Genomic DNA, 18,411 nt, shown 5'->3' on the forward strand with positions numbered 1-18,411 from the left:
GAGCGTGTTTGAATGGAAAGTGCACGTGTCAGGCCTGCGCTCCAAGTGATGTCATCAGCAGGTGGGCGGAGCCTTCCGTTCAAAGCCAGTGGATTTTTGACGTGACGCAGTGCATTCTGGGACATGAAGTTGAATGTTTGCTGAAAGAGAAGTGGCAAGAATACGCTTCAGTCCATCAGGAAGCGAAATGGGCGCAGCAAGTGAGGGTAAGAACTAGGGATGTCCGATAATATCGGCAAACCGATATCGGCCGATAAATGCGTTAAAATGTAATATCGGAAATTATCGGTATCGGTTTTTTTATTATCGGTATCGGTTTTTTTATTTCTATTTTTTTTAAATTAAATCAACATAAAAAACACAAGATACACTTACAATTAATGCACCAACCCAAAAAACCTCCCTCATTCACACAAAAGGGTTGTTTCTTTCTGTTATTAATATTCTGGTTCCTATATTATATATCAATACAGTCTGCAAGGGATACAGTCCGTAAGCACACATGATTGTGCGTGCTGCTGGTCCACTAATAGTACTAACCTTTAACAGTTAATGTTACTCATTTTCATTAATTACTAGTTTCTATGTAACTGTTTTTATATTGTTTTACTTTCTTTTTTATTCAAGAAAATGTTTTTAATTTATTTATCTTATTTTATTTTATAATTTTTTTTAAAAAGTACCTTAGCTTCACCATACCTGGTAGTCCAAATTAGACATAATAATGTGTTAATTCCACGACTGTATATATCGGTTGATATCGGTATCGGTTGATATCGGTAATTAAAGAGTTGGACAATTTTCATTAATTACTAGTTTATATGTAACTGTTTTTATATTGTTTTACTTTCTTTTTTATTCAAGAAAATGTTTTTAATTTATTTATCTTATTTTATTTTATAATTTTTTTTAAAAAGTACCTTAGCTTCACCATACCTGGTAGTCCAAATTAGACATAATAATGTGTTAATTCCACGACTGTATATATCGGTTGATATCGGTATCGGTTGATATCGGTAATTAAAGAGTTGGACAATTTTCATTAATTACTAGTTTCTATGTAACTGTTTTTATATTGTTTTACTTTCTTTTTTATTCAAGAAAATGTTTTTAATTTATTTATCTTATTTTATTTTATAATTTTTTTAAAAAAGTACCTTAGCTTCACCATACCTGGTAGTCCAAATTAGACATAATAATGTGTTAATTCCACGACTGTATATATCGGTTGATATCGGTATCGGTTGATATCGGTAATTAAAGAGTTGGACAATTTTCATTAATTACTAGTTTCTATGTAACTGTTTTTATATTGTTTTACTTTCTTTTTTATTCAAGAAAATGTTTTTAATTTATTTATCTTATTTTATTTTATAATTTTTTTAAAAAAGTACCTTAGCTTCACCATACCTGGTAGTCCAAATTAGACATAATAATGTGTTAATTCCACGACTGTATATATCGGTTGATATCGGTAATTAAAGAGTTGGACAATATCGGATATCGGCAAAAAGCCATTATCGGACATCCCTAGTAAGAACGCTAAAGTGGACCAAAAATGGCCTCTTTTTGGGTTGATTCAAAGTGAAAGGATAATTTCCTGACGGGGTTAAAACAAAGTTATGTTGTACTTGTGCAATGACAATAAAGACCTACCTACCTAAAAATAATTAGAAATAATAGTTTGGATTATATAAAACAAAAATAATACTATTTAGATTTGATAAAACATTGAAATATTTGGATTCTGTAAAACACATTACAAATATTTGGATTTTGTAAAGCAAAATGGAAATATTTCCACTTTATAAAAACATAATAGAAATAATATTATTTGGATTTTATAAAACGACAAATATTTGGATTTTACAAAATGGAAATATTTCCATTTTATCAAACACCTTTAAAATAATGACATTTTTATAAAATTATAAAGATTTGGATTTTATGAAAAAAAAAAAAAGAAGGAAATATTTGGATTAAATGAAATACACAATATAAATATTTTCATTTTATAAAATAGAAATATTTTTTGGACTCCTATAAAACAATAGAAATAATATTTGAATTGTATAAAACAAAATGGAAATATTTGGATATTATAAACAAAATATGGAAATATTAGGCTTTTATAAAATACAAATATGGTTTAGACTTCTATAAAACTAGAAATAGTATAAAAAATCGTAGAAATATTAGGATTTTATAAAATATAAATATGGTTTGGACTTCTATAAACAATAGAAATATGTGTTTTGTGTTTTTAAACAATAGAGATCATATTTGGATGTAAAAAAAACAAATATTTAGATTTTAAAAAACAAAATAAATATTTGGATTTGAACAATTATGAGAAATATTTGGATTAAAAAAAATATATATATATAAATATTGTTTGGACTTCTATAAAACACTACACATAATATTTTGATTTTATAAAACAATAGAAATAATACTTGGAATTTATAAAACAAAATGGAAATATTTGGATACTATAAAAAATCCTAGAGATAATATTAGGATTTTATAAAACAGTGTAAGTAATGTTTGGACTTCTATAAAACAATAGCAGTGTGTTGGTATTGATAATACACAACATAAATAATTGGGTTTTACAAAACAATAGAAATATTTAGATTTCGACTGCACGAGGCTGTTGAGAAGGGTCATCCCCAATGGCTGTCAAGTCGAATGAAGAAACTTCCATCCATGTGTTTGTTACCGCTTGTCCCTTTCGGGGTCAACTTGTTAGTTTGAATTGCATTAACTTTAAAGAAAATATCAATTATTTCAAGGTTAAAAAAAACCAAATACTGATTAAAAAAACTTTTTTTTTTTAACTTCCACTTCGGTTTACTTTTATTAGTACATTGCACAGTACAGTACTATTCCGTACGATTGACCACTAAATGGTAACACCCGAATACGTTTTTCAACTTGTTAAAGTCGGGGTCCAACTGTCCACGTTAATCAATTCATGGTAAAAAAAAAAAAAAAAAAACATACGCTGCGAGCAGGGTTCGAACCTGCGCGGGAAGATCCCATTGGATTTCAAGTCCAACGCCTTAACCACTCGGCCATCGCAGCGTTGGGCTGTCGAGTGACGTCATTGTTAATGTCTGTCGATTTGTAAGAATCCCAACGTTTTAATTTTATAAATTTGACTCACTTAAAAAAAAAGAAGATACATATACAGGTTTATTAAGTGAATTACACATCCATCAAGATTCCTGGCAAAGTTTAGTGAATCGAAATAGTTTTAAAAAATGCTTGTTTTTACGTGCACAGATGGTGTATTTGTCACAATTTTGGTAAATAATATACTAATATGTTTTAAATAAAAATAAATATATTTAAAAAAAAACAAGTTACGGCTACTCACATGACCCGGAAGTGCTTCTGTCCGCCAAACAACACTTTCCGGCTGATCAACCTTCCTCCGTCCTCCTGCTCTGCTGCGTCCTCGCCTCGCGTTTAAATGGCATTATTTTCGCTAAGATGCTTCACACAAACCAGTCGGTAAGTTTTCATTCGTATGTTGCTTCGAACATTTACTCAGTCGCGACAGACACAGGACGTTGCTAACGCGGTGCGTTCAAGAGACGTAAGGATGTAGGAAATATCCCACTTCGTGCGAAGGTAAACAAAAACAGTCGCTTTCTAGCTAAATAAGCGCGTTTGTTAGTATTAGTATGTTATTAGTATGATTATGACCAGTGAGTATTTTTGAACATTATAACAAATAACGTCACAGCAAAATGACCAAACAGCTTAGACTGCACACATGCAAGACTACAAATATGGCCGATAAAAGTTACATAAGTTCAGTTTGGACTTTGCGCATCCGTCAGACAGTGACCTGCGTGTGTTGTCGTCAGGTGGTTGCGTTTCTCCCGCGTTCCTGCCTTGAAATTCCACAAGTCTTCCATGATGGGTGAGTGGCGGCCTTTAGCTCCTCCCACATTAGCGGTAACGCTCATGTTGACGTGTTGCGTTCAGGTGCGACGGTGGAGCAGTTTGAGGAGGCCAAGAACAGAATGTCCACGTTGAAGAACGATCCTGGGAATGAGGTCAAACTAAAGATCTATGCTCTATTCAAGCAGGTGAGGACCACACTACTATATCTATAAATGTATATCTACATAAACAAGATATGTGTGTCATGTGACAGGCTACACACGGTCCATGTGACACCCCCAAACCCGGAATGCTGGACTTTGTCAACAAAGTCAAATGGGACTCATGGAAATCTCTGGGCACCATAACACAGGTTAACTCTGCTTTTATTTTGTAGCTTTACTTCCTGTCCGTCCAGGGTGCACAGAATCATAAAGATAAATTAAAGCTGCAAGCAGGGATGGACGGGACCGACTTTGAGGGCTCATAAAATCCAAACCGGAGCAATAATTAAAACTCTTTCATCAACTTTTAATCAGCAGGGCTCAATCTCTCTCCTGTGCTAATTTGAAGCCGACACGACAAACACGCTCAGAGGAGATAATGTTTGAAAAAAGGTGACTGTTTTGAAGGGGGAATTGCAAACTTCCTGTTGATTTTTGCTGGGGGTTGTCTGTATGAAATATAGCTCTAAGTGAGCCCTACATAGAGGTTTTTGTTTCATGTCTCTACGACATTCCTACTGGGAGTTACAGGCAGTTGTGTCTGTGTTTTCTTGCTAGGGGGCGCTAGAGCGCAATTTTGAGTTTTGGGGTTTGGTTTTTTTGATTAGATTGCAATTTTCGCCAGTCCTGATGTGTGTGTCCAATTTGGTGAGTTTTGAAGCATGTTGAGGGGGTCAAATTACAGGTCAAAGAGGCGGCGGTATAATAATAAAACGCTAGAAATATTAAAGCTGCAAGCAGCATTGGTCGGGTCCGCATTTTGGCTGGTGCTAGTCCTAGGTGTCCCAATACTTTTGTCCAGTGGTAGTCCTGTGTGAGACCTACATAGAGGTTTTTGTTTCGTGTGTCTACGATATTCGTACTGGGAGTTAGAGGAAGTTGTGTCTGTGTTTTTTTCCTAGGTGTTGCGGCACAGTGGTTGTTTTCTTTGAAGGCGCGTAAAATCACAGCAGCGGAGCAGCACTTAAAGGGGTCAAATTACAGGTAAAAGAGGCAAAAATTAGTGTTTTTAGTCATTTTTTGTGTTGAAGGGGAAATTGCCAATTTCCTGTTGGTTTTTGCCCGAGGATGTGAAGTTATGAAATGTAGGTCTAAGTCAGACCTACATATAGGTTTTTGTTTCATGTCTCTACGACCTTCCTAGTGGGAGTTACAGGCAGTTTTCTTCCTAGGGGGCGCTAGAGTGCAGTTTTGATTTTTGGGGTTCGTTTTTTTTACTAAAGTGTTTGGGGCACGTTTTTCTATGTGTGTGTCAAATTTGGTGAGTTTTGAAGCATGTTAAGGGGGGCAAAGTAGTGCGCAAAGCTGCGGAATAATAAACCTTACAATAACAATAGGTTCCTTTGTACCTGTACAAAGGACTCCCTGTGGGAGTCCTTTATACAGGGTACAGGCGGACCCTAACAATAGGGTCCTCTGTCCCAAAGGGACTCGGTCCCTAAAAACGTATCTGACTGGCTGAGTTTAGTTTAGTTTATTAAGGATCCCCATTAGTCTACACCGCAGTGGAGACAATTCTTCCTGGGGTCCAAGCAAAAAACATCACACAATCACAAAACAAAAGATTACAATGCAGTACAACATGATCAAATAATAAAATGTTGTAATACAAAAATAGCAAAAACAAAGAAACAAAAAAAGTAATAACTTCGAGTTTACATAATAATGTTCATACCAAAGATAAAAAGAGCAATATAAAAATATATATAAATATTTTTGCAAAAATAAAACAAAGAACCAATGGCCTAAAATATACACATTAGTGTACCAAAGACAAACAATAAGTGACGAAAAAGTACCATCCATCCGTTTTCTACTGCTTGTCCCACAATCAATAAGATAGTCAATAGTCAATAAAAACAGTCATAACATTAGGTACAATCTAGAATAATCTCTTTCCGCAATACTTCTCCTCTTAGTCTATTCTTAAAACCCCCAATGCTGGTGATTGATACCAATTGACCGTCTACTAATGCGATTGACAGGAAGAGGCCCGGCAGCAGTACTGCAACCTGATTGTCTCCCTGCTGGCAAAAGAAGGCGGCAGCCCCGCCCAGGAAGTGTCTGCTCAGCCGGCCGCCAGCAGCAACACGTACACGACCTTACTGGTCAGCACGCAGGACAACATCACCACCATCCAGCTCAACAGACCCGCCAAGAAAAACGCCATCACCACTGAGGTCTGCCCCTATTTAGTCCAATCAATGATAAAAAAAAATCTTCAAATGTGAATACTAAAAGTCAAATTAATAATAATAATAGTTGGTTGTGTGTTTTAGATGTACGAGGAGATCATTGATGCTCTGCAGCAAGCAGCTGAAGACACTTCTGTTGTCCTCACTGTCTTCACTGGTAAATAACACACACTCTTTATTGTCCCATAACATACATATAAATATGTATTTGTACACACTCTTTATTGTCCCATAACATACATATAAATATGTACTTGTACACATTCTTTATTGTCCCATAACATACATATAAATATGTACTTGTACACACTCTTTATTGTCCCATAACATACATATAAATATGTACTTGTACACACTCTTTATTGTCCCATAACATACATATAAATATGTACTTGTACACACTCTTTATTGTCCCATAACATACATATAAATATGTATTTGTACACACTCTTTATTGTCCCATAACATACATATAAATATGTATTTGTACACACTCTTTATTGTCCCATAACATACATATAAATATGTATTTGTACACACTCTTTATTGTCCCATTACATACATATAAATATGTACTTGTACACACTCTTTATTGTCCCATTACATACATACAAATATGTATTTGTACACACTTTATTGTCTCATAACATACATATAAATATGTACTTGTACACTCTTTATTGTCCCATAACATACATATAAATATGTATTTGTACACACTCTTTATTGTCCCATAACATACATATAAATATGTATTTTTACACACTCTTTATTTCCTTCTTTCTTGTCTTTATTTTACTCTTCAGCAGTAGTGTAATTGTACACACGCAGTAGTGTAATTGTACACACGCAGTAGTGTAATTGTTAGGGATGATACTCGAAACCGGTTTTCCCGGTTGTTCGATAAGAAAATAACCGAGTCCTCGGACTCGAATCCCTTTTTGAGAACCGGTACCCGTTATCGAGACCATTATAGTAAAGAAAAGAGTTGGTTCTTTATTCGAATCCCTCTAGACGAATCCCGTCCCGACCAGAAATGCTCCGTGTGACATCACAATAAATCAGTCACGTAGCTCAGTCATTAGGCGCAGATAGCGAAAGCAGGAAAACAATGGACGGGAAAAAGCGCTCTTACGACCCACCGGAAACATAGCAACCAGGCTAGCAACGCACCTCCTTTACGGCAGCTGGCGCAACGTTCTTAAAGCAAGCGCAGCACATACATATATATACAACACATCTCCCTTTTTTAACTTTTGTTTTTCACACTGTATATGTGTTGTCTGTCTAATTATAAATAATGCAGACGAGGCGTGTTGGCTGAGTTCTTGACGTTTACTTTCACGGGTGACGACATGCAACAACACTTTTCGGGGCTACCGCGCATGCTCGTCACTCCCGTTGCATGATGGGTAGTGTAGTTGTTATATTCCCTAGCTCGTAACATCTTTCCCCCTATAAAGAAATAATGTTAACTCAATAAAGTGTATTTCTTTTTTTAGCTTCAACTTTTCATTTTTTAGCATTGTAACCACATTTGCAAACAACTTTTCTCTTCATAGAATTTTCTTTCTTTCTTTAAAGTGCAAAAATGTCAAAGCATCATAAACAGTTATGTCAAATAGCAGCAGAATTGCACTTTTTGGAGAGCTGTATTATTTCCAGTTTTGTGCCCAAGGGACTGATTTTATTTAACACTATATTATTATTTATACACCTATAGTGATCACAGAGACAGGTTGTTTTTGTGTTACTGTATATATTTGTTTTTCTGAAAAATCCCACTTAATATACTTTGGGTAACAACAGTCAATGCTTATTTATTTTATTTTATTTTTTTTAGGGGGGTAACAGTCAATATTTATTTATTTATTAGATTAAATTGTTTTCTTATATAATAAAAGTGAGCTTTTGTTAAACCAAATATTGTGTTTTTTTTTCCATATACAACAACCTGTCTGGACTCGATAAGAGAATCGATAAGGAATCGGTTCGATAAGAGGATTCGATAATAGACTCGAACTCGATCATTTCTTATCAAACATCATCCCTAGTAATTGTACACACGCAGTAGTGTATTTGTACACACGCAGTAGTGTAATTGCACACACGCAGTAGTGTAATTGTACACACGCAGTAGTGTATTTGTACACACCCAGTAGTGTAATTGTACACACGCAGTAGTGTATTTGTACACACCCAGTAGTGTAATTGTACACACGCAGTAGTGTAATTGTACACACACGCAGTAGTGTATTTGTACACACCCAGTAGTGTAATTGTACACACGCAGTAGTGTAATTGTACACACACGCCGTAGTGTAATTGTACGCTCTCACACGCAGTAGTGTAATTGTACACACACGCAGTAGTGTAATTGTACACACACAGTAGTGTAATTGTACACACACGCAGTAGTGTATTTGTACACACACGCAGTAGTGTAATTGTACACACACACACGCAGTAGTGTATTTGTACACACACGCAGTAGTGTATTTGTACACACACGCAGTAGTGTATTTGTATATTTGCAGGTGCAGGTGACTTCTACTGCAGTGGAAACGACCTGAGTAACTTCACCAAGATCCCAGAAGGAGGTGTGGAGCAGATGGCCAAAGCAGGCGGGGAGCTGCTCAGGTGATCCACCATCAATCAATCAATCAATGGATGGATCATTTTGATCACACGTCTGGTGGGATTAAAGGCTGTGTTTTCCCTCTGCCGCCCCCTTGTGGACAGGAGGTACGTGAAGGCTTACATTGACTTCCCCAAGCCGCTGGCGGCTGTGGTCAACGGTCCAGCTGTGGGAATCTCCGTCACCATTTTGGGGATGTTTGACCTGGTCTACGCCACAGAGTGTGTAAGTACGCACACACACACACATAAATATTTGTTTACATATTTCCTGTTGTTGAGGTTACAGTGTAATATTCTATCCAGGCGACCTTCCACACTCCCTTTAGCCAACTTGGTCAGAGTCCAGAAGGCTGCTCATCATACACGTACCCTCGCATCATGGGGGCCAGCAAGGTATGTGCACCTGCAGCACACACACACACACACACATGTTGATGATGTAATGTGTGTGTAGGCGTGCGAGATGCTGCTGTTCAACAAGAAGCTAACGGCGCTGCAAGCGTGTGAGCTGGGTCTGGTCACAGAGGTGTTTCCTGACAGCAGCTTCCAGTCAGAAGTGTGGAGGCGACTGAGGAGCTATGCTAAGCTACCTCCAAACGTAAACACCATCTGCAGGCGTTTGCTTAGCGTGATGACATCCTCTCAAACATCTAACTGTGCCCCTTCAGTCTCTGGCGCTGTCCAAACAGCTGATTCGCTCGGTGGACAAGGACCGCCTCCACGCCGTGAACGACGCCGAGGTGGAGCGTCTGATGGAGCGCTGGATGTCGGACGAGTGCTTCAACGCCGTCATGAGTTTCTTTCAGGCCAAAGCCAAGCTGTGATCACATGACTTGGACATTGTGTCCTTTTCACTAACATGAAGGATCAAGTGCCTCTCCTCACGCATCAATGAACTCTTTTTTTGTCTAATAAATGTCTGCTAGTGAGAAACAGCAAACTACTTGTTGGTTTTGTTGAATTAAAATGCACCAATCCGTGCGAGCAGCAATCTTCAAGCTCGCTGTAGCCGTCTCCTAGCAACGAGCCATCCAATCCAAGCGAAGGGCGCCCGTCCCTTTAAAAAAGGAACCCTGCCTCCTTGCGCATGCGCGACCAAGATGGCGACCGTGCAGGGCAGCGAAGAAGTGTACCTTGGCTTTGACTTCAGCACTCAACAGGTACATTTAATCATCTTTTCTGCACTTTCATCATAATAAAGTTAACGTTTGTTGTACACGAGTTGTCACATAACGATAGTTAGTAACGTGATGTATTTTACGATGTTAATTGAACAACCGTGAAAATGTCGACATCTTAAAATGTCAAAATGTGTTTTTTACTTGAATCGTCTAAAGTTTCTTCAACACTTAAAGTACTGAATGCTGTGTGAGAGTTGACTGACCTGTAGGACTTGTTTGTGCAGCTCAAAGTGGTGGCCATCAATGAGCAGCTGGATGTGATCCACCAGGACAATGTCCACTTTGACTCTCAGCTTGCACACTTCAGGTGGCAGGAACAACATTTCATCAGCTGTCAACTTGAGAGAGTTAGCTTGTTTGGATATTTACATACTTGTTTACATGCAGCTGCATGCTACTTTGGTTTGTCATGTATTTTGCAGTTTCATAGTTTATGTAAAGTATACTGCAATTAGTTCATGTAAAGTATACTGCAATTTCATTGTAATTTATGTCTAGTCAATGCAATTTTATAGTTTATCTAAAGTACACTACAATGTTATAGTTTGTTTAAAGTGCACTGCAATTTTATAGTTTGTGTAAAGTATACTGCAATTTCATAGTTTATGTAAAGTTTTCTGCGGTTTCATAGTTTGTGCAAAGTATACTGCAATTTCATTGTAATTTATGTCAAGTCAATGCAATTTTATAGTTTATCTAAAGTATGCTGCAATTTTATAGTTTATCTAAAGCAGTGGTTCTTAACCTTGTTGGAGGTACAGAACCCCAACAGTTTCATATGGGCATTCACCGAACCCTCCTTTTTTTTCAAATTCAAGACAAAGTTATTATATGTTTTTGGTAACACTTTAGTATAGAGAGCATATTCTAAGCAACAAAGACTTAATTTAGAGTTTTTTGGACGCTAGGGGAACATATTCTAATCAACAAAGACTTAATTTAGAGTTATTTGGTTAGGGTTCGGGTTAGGGCCAGGGTTAGAGCGTTAGGGTTATAAAGTCATGCCGAATAAAGCATTAATAAGTACTTAATAATGACTAGTTAAGAGTCAATATGTTACTAATTTGCATGTTAATAAGCAACTAACTAATGGTGAATATGTTCCCCATACTAAAGTGTTACCATGTTTTTTTTACTGGTGCACAAAATGAAGCGTACATGAACATCACCTTGTTCAAACAACAAAACCAACACAGTGCATAAACTCACAACAAATTGCACACCTGCAAATCAGTGTGACTTCTGCTGTTGCCGTATCCTTAATACGCCGATAGGGACAAGTTTTTATTTATAGGATGAGTCGGGTGTGTTTTGACCTCCGCCGAACCCCTGAGCCAGACTCACCGAACCCCTAGGGTTTCATCGAACCCAGGTTAAGAACCACTGCCCTAAAGTATGCTGCGATTTTATAGTTTATCTAAAGTACACTGCAATTGTATAGTTTGTGTAAAGTATGCTGCAATTTCATAGCTTATGTAAAGTATACTGCAATTTCATAGCTTATGTAAGGTATGCTGCAGTTTCATTGTAGTTTATGTAAAGTACGCTGCAATTTTGTAGTTTGTGTAAAGTACGCTGCAATTTTATAGTTTGTGTAAAGTATGCTGCAATTTTTATAGTTTATGTAAAGTACACTGCAATTTCAGTGTATTTCAAGTACACTGCAGTTTTATGGTAGTTTCTAGAAAGTGTGCTGCAATTTCATAGTGGTGTATGTAAAGTTTGCTGCTACTTTGAACTTCAGAAACTACCATAAAACTGCAGTGTACTTGAAATACACTGAAATTGCAGTGTACTTTACACAAGCATGTTCAAAGTTTGAACATGCTTGTGTAAAGTACACTGCACTTTTATAGTAGTTTATGTAAATTGAGCTGCTATTTTGGGCAAGGTTATTAAAAGCTTGCTACAGTTTTAGAGTAGTTTATATTAATAATTACTGCAAGTTTATGTAGTACAGTATTTAATCTTAAATTTGCTGCAATTTCATAGTACATAATGTACTTTTTGCGGCAAGTAAAAAACAGTAGTTGATGTAATATGCTGCAAGTTCATAGTAGTTTATGTGAAGTTTGCTGCTGCTTTGGACAATATATTGTACAGTAGTAGTTAATGTCAACTGCAAGCAAGTCCCAGTCTATGAGAAGTTAACACTAGTTTGTATATATAGATCAAATATTTGTTTGTCTTTACATAGTTTGGCATTTAACTAGCGAGTGGGCAACAAGTCCATGCAGGAGAAGACTGACTTTTATTTTGGTTGTTCAGGACTGACGGGGGTGTCCATGTTGCTGCTGACGGCTTAAGGGTCACGTCGCCTGTTCTCATGTGGGTCAAGGTACAGTAGGGGAACATGAAGATGATCAAGTGATATGATGTTCCAAGTGGCTTCCTAATGTTGATTACTTACGTCCAGGCGTTGGACCTCCTCTTGGACAAGATGCAGAAGGCGGGCTTTGACTTCTCCAGCGTGCGGGCGTTGTCCGGCAGCGGTCAGGTGACCCACATTCTTTTACGTGTAGCTGGCTGTTTATCAAAGCGCCTGGTGGGTGATGTCCTGTCTCCTCTTAGCAACACGGCAGCGTCTACTGGAAGACTGGAGCGTCTCGGACCCTCGAGCAGCTGGACCCTGCCTTCAGCCTTCACCAACAGCTACAGGTGTGTTAGGGTTTTTAGCGATAAACCGATGCGAACGGATATCCGGTTTGACAAGTGAGTGATTCGACTGTGATGAATTGATAAGAATCAGCTGTGAATCTTTATATTAATGGAGTATAGAAACACAAACCGGGTATCATGCAAAAATAAAAATCGGGGAATGTTTTTTTTTTTGTTTAAAACAACACGACAGCCAGGGCTGTCCACAAAAAGATTCCTGTGCTATTCACCATGTTAGCTTACGTAACTGCAGACGAGAACGGATGGACCGGGTCTTGCGCGAGACTAGCAATCAGTTGACAGTTTATCTGTAAAACAACGGCTGGCCTGGGAACGCTTTGGGATCCCCCGGCAGGAGCTGGACGAAGTGGCTGGGGAGAGGGAAATCCGCCAAAAGCCACCGTCAAGCGTCGGTGACATCACTAGTTTGACCTGTGAAAAAGACGACAGTTTTGCCTCGCAGAACGATTACCAGTACTTTTATTTTTATGTTTGTAGCTAAAAACACAGCAGTAACAACATGCCCCCGTGAAGTCCCCAAATAGGTGATGAGGGTATGCCTGTCATATTATTCTTTGATTTTGGACCTCTAAAATCAGCATGTCCTCATCTATCGTGTCAACAGGGAAAATATCCCCTTGAAAACTTTTGACACATTGGCCCCGTTAACGCTGCACACCAAATCTGATTTTTTTTTTGCCCTCAATTGACACAGATCTGATTTTTTTGCCAGCCTGAACGCTCCAAAGTGCTTCAAATCTGATCTTTTGGCATCAGATTCAGGCCACATTAAGAGGTAGTCCTGAATCTGATTTGGAATCAAATGTGACTTCCGTCTAAACGCAATGCGACTTGAATCTGATTTTGTTCCCGTCAGCTTTATGTGAGCAACATCCTTCATGTGCACTGGAAGGCTGCAGTCCCTAGCCCAAATGGATATATCGTCACAACTTCTGTTTTCGGTTTCTATGTAAGACTACATTTTCGGTGCGTCACATGTCAACAGTCCGCAAATAATATACTATATGTAATACATTAAAATATATTTAGATTTAGAAGAAATAGCGTTTGTTGAAAGAATGGAATTGACGCTGTGGCGCATTTGCTTACATGTGAGTTGAAAAATAAAGTTCACGTAGATCCACGCTGAGGTCTGTGTTTCCTCTACTTAACAGCATAAAAGAGAGAGGGGGGGGGTTACCCACATATGCGGTCCTCTCCAAGGTTTCTCATAGTCATTCACATCGACGTCCCACTGGGGTGAGTTTTTCCTTGCCCTTATGTGGGCTCTGTACCGAGGATGTCGTTGTGGACACTTGTGATTTAGGGCTATATAAATAAACATTGATTGATTGATTGATTGATAAAAAGATTACAACACTCACAATATATTACACTATATACATCCATTTATACATTATATTACTTCAATTTACTTTCATGTGAAAAAAACCCACACATTATTGAGGTGTCGCAACTTTTATTTTATTATGTAGTAGTAGTAAGTTCCACCCGGTCAACTTCCTTTGTTGTCTTTTTATCGAAGAGTGCATGCAAGTGACGACAAGGCCTGTGCGCGTTTACACTGGAGTCTGATAAAAATCACATTTTACTTGCAGTTTTAACAGTCAGCTGCAAAATAAAAAGTCAAATCTGGGCCACATTGGCCTGCAGTGTAAACATAGTCATTGACTTCATTTGCAAGATATGCAGAGCAGCTCTGAAGTACACTGGATACTTTTTTTATTGGACTTAAGGCTGAGACTTAGGTTCTTTATTTTTACTTTTTATTTGATCATTTTTATAGCCTCCCATCAAACAGATGTTGATTCAGCAAATACTTTTTGGTCCATATCTTACAGCATCTTTGGCGATATGTTTTACACATTTGCAAATACCATAAGTACTTTTATAGACTATGCTTTTTCTTAATATTTGACAAAAATGTGCCTTTGAGTGTTCTTATTCATCAGGTTATTGTTGTTTTCATGGCTTTCAACTGATCAGTTGTCTGTTAAGTTTCTTAGCCATCAATTCCTGCTCAGACTTAGATTAGTCAGATCTAGTCTTAAGCTCTTGGTACCAAGGTCCTAACTATTTATCCTCACATGAGCAAAGAAATAATAGTTTTTCTTCTTTTGTGGGGTAAAAAAAAAAGAATGTGTCCAACAAATGTTAACCTTAAAATCGAATTGTTCATACACTACTGAATCTTATTGAATCGTTCTGTTTAAAAAAATATATTGTTTTTAAATCGTATTGTAGCCAAATAATCTAGATACTTATGGAATTGGCTGTCACAAAGAGATGTACAACCCTACTGCAGTGTGTGTGTGTGTGCACCTGCACGCTCAGATGTCATGTGATGTCTTCCAGGACAGTTTTTCTGTAGACAACTCTCCGGTGTGGATGGACTCCAGCACTGGGCTGCAGTGTGAACGTCTGCAGGAGGCAGTAGGGGGCGCTGCGAGGCTGGCTGACATCACAGGGTCCAGGGCCTACGAGGTAGGTGTCTAACACACACACACACAAGACGATGGAAGTTTATTTATGTGTGCTTGTTCAGCGTTTCACAGGAAATCAGATCGCCAAAATGCAACAAGAGCAACCGCAAAACTTCCAAGACACTGAGGTCAGCTGGTGACCTGTGACCCCCACGACCCTTGTTGACGGCTGTGTGTGTTTTAGAGGATCTCCCTGGTCAGCAGCTTTGCAGCGTCACTCTTCCTGGGTGGTTACGCCGCCATCGACTACAGCGACGGTACGTGGTGTGACTGGTGTGTAACAATCACACATGATCTTTATCACGTCAGTCAGTTAATTTGTTCTTTAGGTTCTGGAATGAACCTTCTGGACATCAGGACCAAAAAATGGTCCGAGATCTGTCTGGAGGCCACTGCTCCAAACCTGGACCGCCTGCTTGGAACGCCACTTCCCTCCGTGTCAGTGCTGGTGAGAGATACCCACTTGGTATGCTGGGACTTTATGGCCTTTAACCTCCTCTAACCCCCGCCCTGGCAGGGTCCGGTCTCCTCTTACTGGGTGCGCAGGTTTGGTTTTCCCGACTCGTGTAAGGTGGTGGCCTTCACTGGCGACAACCCAGGTAAATCCTGTCTAGGTGGTCCTGTCAGTGTGGTGGTGATGTTGTTGTTGTCCTGGCAGCGTCGTTGGCGGGAATGCGACTCCAGCAAGGAGACATTACTGTAAGTGCACCTGGTGTCACATGACCGTGTCTGCTCACATGACATGACGTGTGTGTGTGTAGGTGAGCCTGGGCACCAGCGACACAGTGTTTGTGTGGCTCCAGCATCCTCGCCCCGCCCCTGAGGGTCACGTGTTGGTCAACCCTGTTGACTGGCAGCAGTTCATGGCTTTGTTGTGGTGAGTGTGGTCTTTTTAGACTTGATTTGATCCCCTCCTGTTGATGCAATGTGAGTGTGTGGGCCTCAGCTTCAAGAACGGATCATTGACCAGAGAGCGTGTGAGGAACCGCTGTGCTGAAGGATCCTGGGAGGTCTTCTCAGCTGCCTTGAGAGAAACTCCTCTGGGAAACGACGGCTACATCGGTGGGATTCTCTTTCTTACCCATTAACTCTTTGATCTTCTTCCTCTGACTTCCTGTTGGCATCTTTCAGGCTTTTATTTTGACACGCTTACCGTTTTCTCTTTCTCTGATTTCTTGTTGGCATCGTCCAGGCTTTTTCTTTGACGTGCTTGAGATCATGCCCCGCGCTGTTGGGATTCATCTCTTTGACGCAGACAACAACAAGGTAGGAAAATGCATGTGCGCACACAGACAAACAAAGCAGACAGTACTTGATGTGTCCTGTAGGTGTCCACAGTAAGTGCTCAGGCGGAGGTGCGGGCGCTGGTGGAGGGTCAGTTCCTGTCACGTAGGCTCCATGCTGAGCTCCTCGGTTACTCCATCAGTAAGAACACAAACACTTTGCCCACATACACAAACACCACATCTGTCTTAGTCTGGTCTGCTTTTAGTTCCAGGAAGTAGAGTTTTGGCAACGGGGGGTGCCTCGTGTAACAAAGACATCCTGCAGGTGAAATGTAACACACACACATTCCTTTGTCTAGCATGTATGTATTTGTCAATTGTGTGTGTCAGGTGTTGTCTGATGTCTTCAACGCTCCGGTGTACACAATTGATGTGTCCAACTCGGCCTGTCTTGGCTCCGCCTACAGAGCAATGCACGGTACGATAACCCTAACCATAGCGAGCTTTCTAACACACTGCACTGACATGCCTTCTAGCAGAGCCTGATATGAAAAACAAAAATCATAAAATATAACTGCAAATAGTAAGTTGTCTAATTAACTGTTATAAATAGGGATGCCCTGATACAAGTACCAGGGATGTGAGCACTATTTGAGGAAAAAAATAGGCACATTTCTATCAGCACGAAGATTTGTTCTCATATAGCTATCCTTTTTTGGCTGTCTTTTTGACACTTATATGTCCCGTGCAAAGTACCTCACACTTTTTGTAATAGATAATTATTACATTATTATCAATTCAAATTTAATATAAAATGATTTAACATGCATGCAAAGAACTTAAAACATTTCCTATTTAGCAACTCTTTTGTGGAGCCACGCCTTCTTAGGTAAGACATACTCGGCATATATAATATTCGGGAGTTGTGACCTCCGCTTACAATTTGTCACGTCAAAAATATACCTTCTCGCTAGCTATTAATAAATACTCTAAAACAGTAGTCCCCAACCACCAGGCCGCGGCCCGGTACAGGTCAGTGGATCGATTGGTACCGGGCCGCACAAGAGAAAAAAAAGAAAAACTTTTTTTTATTTTTATTTTTTTAATTAAATCAACATAAAAAAACACAAGATACACTTACAGTTATTGCACCAACCCAAAAAAACCTCCCTCCCCCATTTACACTCATTCACACAAAAGGGTTGTTTCTTTCTGTTATTAATATTGTTAGTTCCTACATTATATATCAATATAGATCAATACAGTCTGCAGGGATACAGTCCGTAAGCACACATGATTGTATTTTTTTATGACCAAAAAAAAATTTAAAAATTCCCCCCCGGTCCGTGGGACAAATTTTCAAGCGTTGACCGGTCCGCAGTTTCAAAAAGGTTGGGGACCACTGCTCTAGAACTACAACTGGTTTGGAATTAAGTTTTCTTATTGAAATCATCCAAACATGATTTGCAGCAAAGTAGTCAGCCGCCAACATTGTAGCTCGAAGGGCTAGCTAGATGGTTAACGAACTATCACGCTTTTTCTGTGCTCCTGATCGTCTCCCCGTCCAGCAAATCAGTGCGGCATTTAGGCAAGAGGAAAAACAGCGAGTACCTGCTGATGAGGCGAGCATTCGAAACATTTTGCGTTATTGAAATATTGCGGCAACAATTTTTTTTTGCGTTTTGGCAGGAATTTCACACTCCTGAAGCACATACTAAAAATTAGTACGCATTTGCCTCAGACTTTGTATGTGTAAGTAATATGCAACTATAATTATTTAATATTTGTTTATATTGACAAACTTGCTGTTTTTGACTGCAATATTCAATTAAGGACACTTATGTATGTTTAGCTTGTGTGCTAGAATGTGCCTAGATGCTGTTTAC

General features: G+C 38.8%; 2 protein-coding genes, 1 long non-coding RNA gene and 1 other non-coding gene across 8 annotated transcripts in view; 2 read left to right on the top strand and 2 right to left on the bottom strand.

The window, feature by feature from the left end:
* Positions 1-110: 110 nt before the first annotated feature.
* On the top strand, positions 111-9,893 carry eci2 (enoyl-CoA delta isomerase 2). Of its 4 annotated transcripts, none has more exons than XM_062020847.1 (11): positions 111-206; positions 3,879-3,934; positions 4,000-4,103; positions 4,172-4,270; positions 6,107-6,301; positions 6,401-6,473; positions 8,854-8,956; positions 9,059-9,179; positions 9,260-9,349; positions 9,411-9,554; positions 9,625-9,893. In XM_062020847.1, exons 2-11 carry the CDS (start codon positions 3,928-3,930, stop codon positions 9,778-9,780), a joined length of 1,092 nt encoding a protein of 363 aa, XP_061876831.1. In that variant the 5' UTR covers positions 111-206; positions 3,879-3,927; the 3' UTR covers positions 9,781-9,893. The 4 variants fall into 4 exon arrangements, with proteins under 4 accessions (XP_061876831.1, XP_061876829.1, XP_061876832.1 ...); XM_062020845.1 differs by lacking the exon at positions 111-206 and adding an exon at positions 3,368-3,519; XM_062020846.1 differs by lacking the exon at positions 111-206 and adding an exon at positions 3,542-3,639.
* Positions 3,006-3,087, bottom strand: trnas-uga (transfer RNA serine (anticodon UGA)). The gene has a single exon. It is a non-coding gene; the product is annotated as a tRNA-Ser (tRNA).
* A 141-nt stretch (positions 9,894-10,034) lies between the features above and the next one.
* The window catches only part of xylb (xylulokinase homolog (H. influenzae)), a 28,172-nt gene continuing 19,795 nt past the window's right edge, over positions 10,035-18,411 (top strand). Inside the window, exons 1-17 of the mRNA XM_062020843.1 lie at positions 10,035-10,116; positions 10,362-10,444; positions 12,406-12,475; positions 12,554-12,634; positions 12,709-12,795; positions 15,172-15,300; positions 15,362-15,427; positions 15,484-15,556; positions 15,629-15,747; positions 15,817-15,898; positions 15,958-15,998; positions 16,061-16,176; positions 16,246-16,361; positions 16,492-16,565; positions 16,628-16,724; positions 16,792-16,850; positions 16,916-17,003. Coding sequence (XP_061876827.1) covers positions 10,057-10,116; positions 10,362-10,444; positions 12,406-12,475; positions 12,554-12,634; positions 12,709-12,795; positions 15,172-15,300; positions 15,362-15,427; positions 15,484-15,556; positions 15,629-15,747; positions 15,817-15,898; positions 15,958-15,998; positions 16,061-16,176; positions 16,246-16,361; positions 16,492-16,565; positions 16,628-16,724; positions 16,792-16,850; positions 16,916-17,003 — 1,441 coding nt within the window. The 5' untranslated portion in view covers positions 10,035-10,056. The remainder of the gene's footprint in view (positions 10,117-10,361; positions 10,445-12,405; positions 12,476-12,553; positions 12,635-12,708; positions 12,796-15,171; positions 15,301-15,361; positions 15,428-15,483; positions 15,557-15,628; positions 15,748-15,816; positions 15,899-15,957; positions 15,999-16,060; positions 16,177-16,245; positions 16,362-16,491; positions 16,566-16,627; positions 16,725-16,791; positions 16,851-16,915; positions 17,004-18,411) is intronic.
* Positions 12,275-18,411, bottom strand: part of LOC133629817 (uncharacterized) — a 26,855-nt gene continuing 20,718 nt past the window's right edge. For both annotated transcript variants that reach the window (XR_009821122.1, XR_009821123.1), the window contains exons 2-3: positions 15,139-15,308; positions 12,275-13,227 (exon numbers count right to left, since the gene is read on the bottom strand). This is a non-coding gene — a long non-coding RNA (uncharacterized LOC133629817). The remainder of the gene's footprint in view (positions 13,228-15,138; positions 15,309-18,411) is intronic.

Source organism: Entelurus aequoreus, linkage group LG15 (genome assembly GCF_033978785.1).
Source record: "Entelurus aequoreus isolate RoL-2023_Sb linkage group LG15, RoL_Eaeq_v1.1, whole genome shotgun sequence".
In the NCBI taxonomy this organism is placed as follows: Eukaryota; Metazoa; Chordata; class Actinopteri; order Syngnathiformes; family Syngnathidae; genus Entelurus; species Entelurus aequoreus.

Excerpts from the sequence above, each read along its gene's own strand:
- eci2 (XM_062020845.1), top strand. The coding sequence starts at position 3,479 with ATGGCATTATTTTCGCTAAGATGCTTCACACAAACCAGTCG. Across the intron at positions 4,271-6,106 it reads CTCTGGGCACCATAACACAG|GAAGAGGCCCGGCAGCAGTA; the intron begins GTTAACTCTGCT and ends TGCGATTGACAG. Across the intron at positions 9,180-9,259 it reads TGGTCTACGCCACAGAGTGT|GCGACCTTCCACACTCCCTT; the intron begins GTAAGTACGCAC and ends TATTCTATCCAG.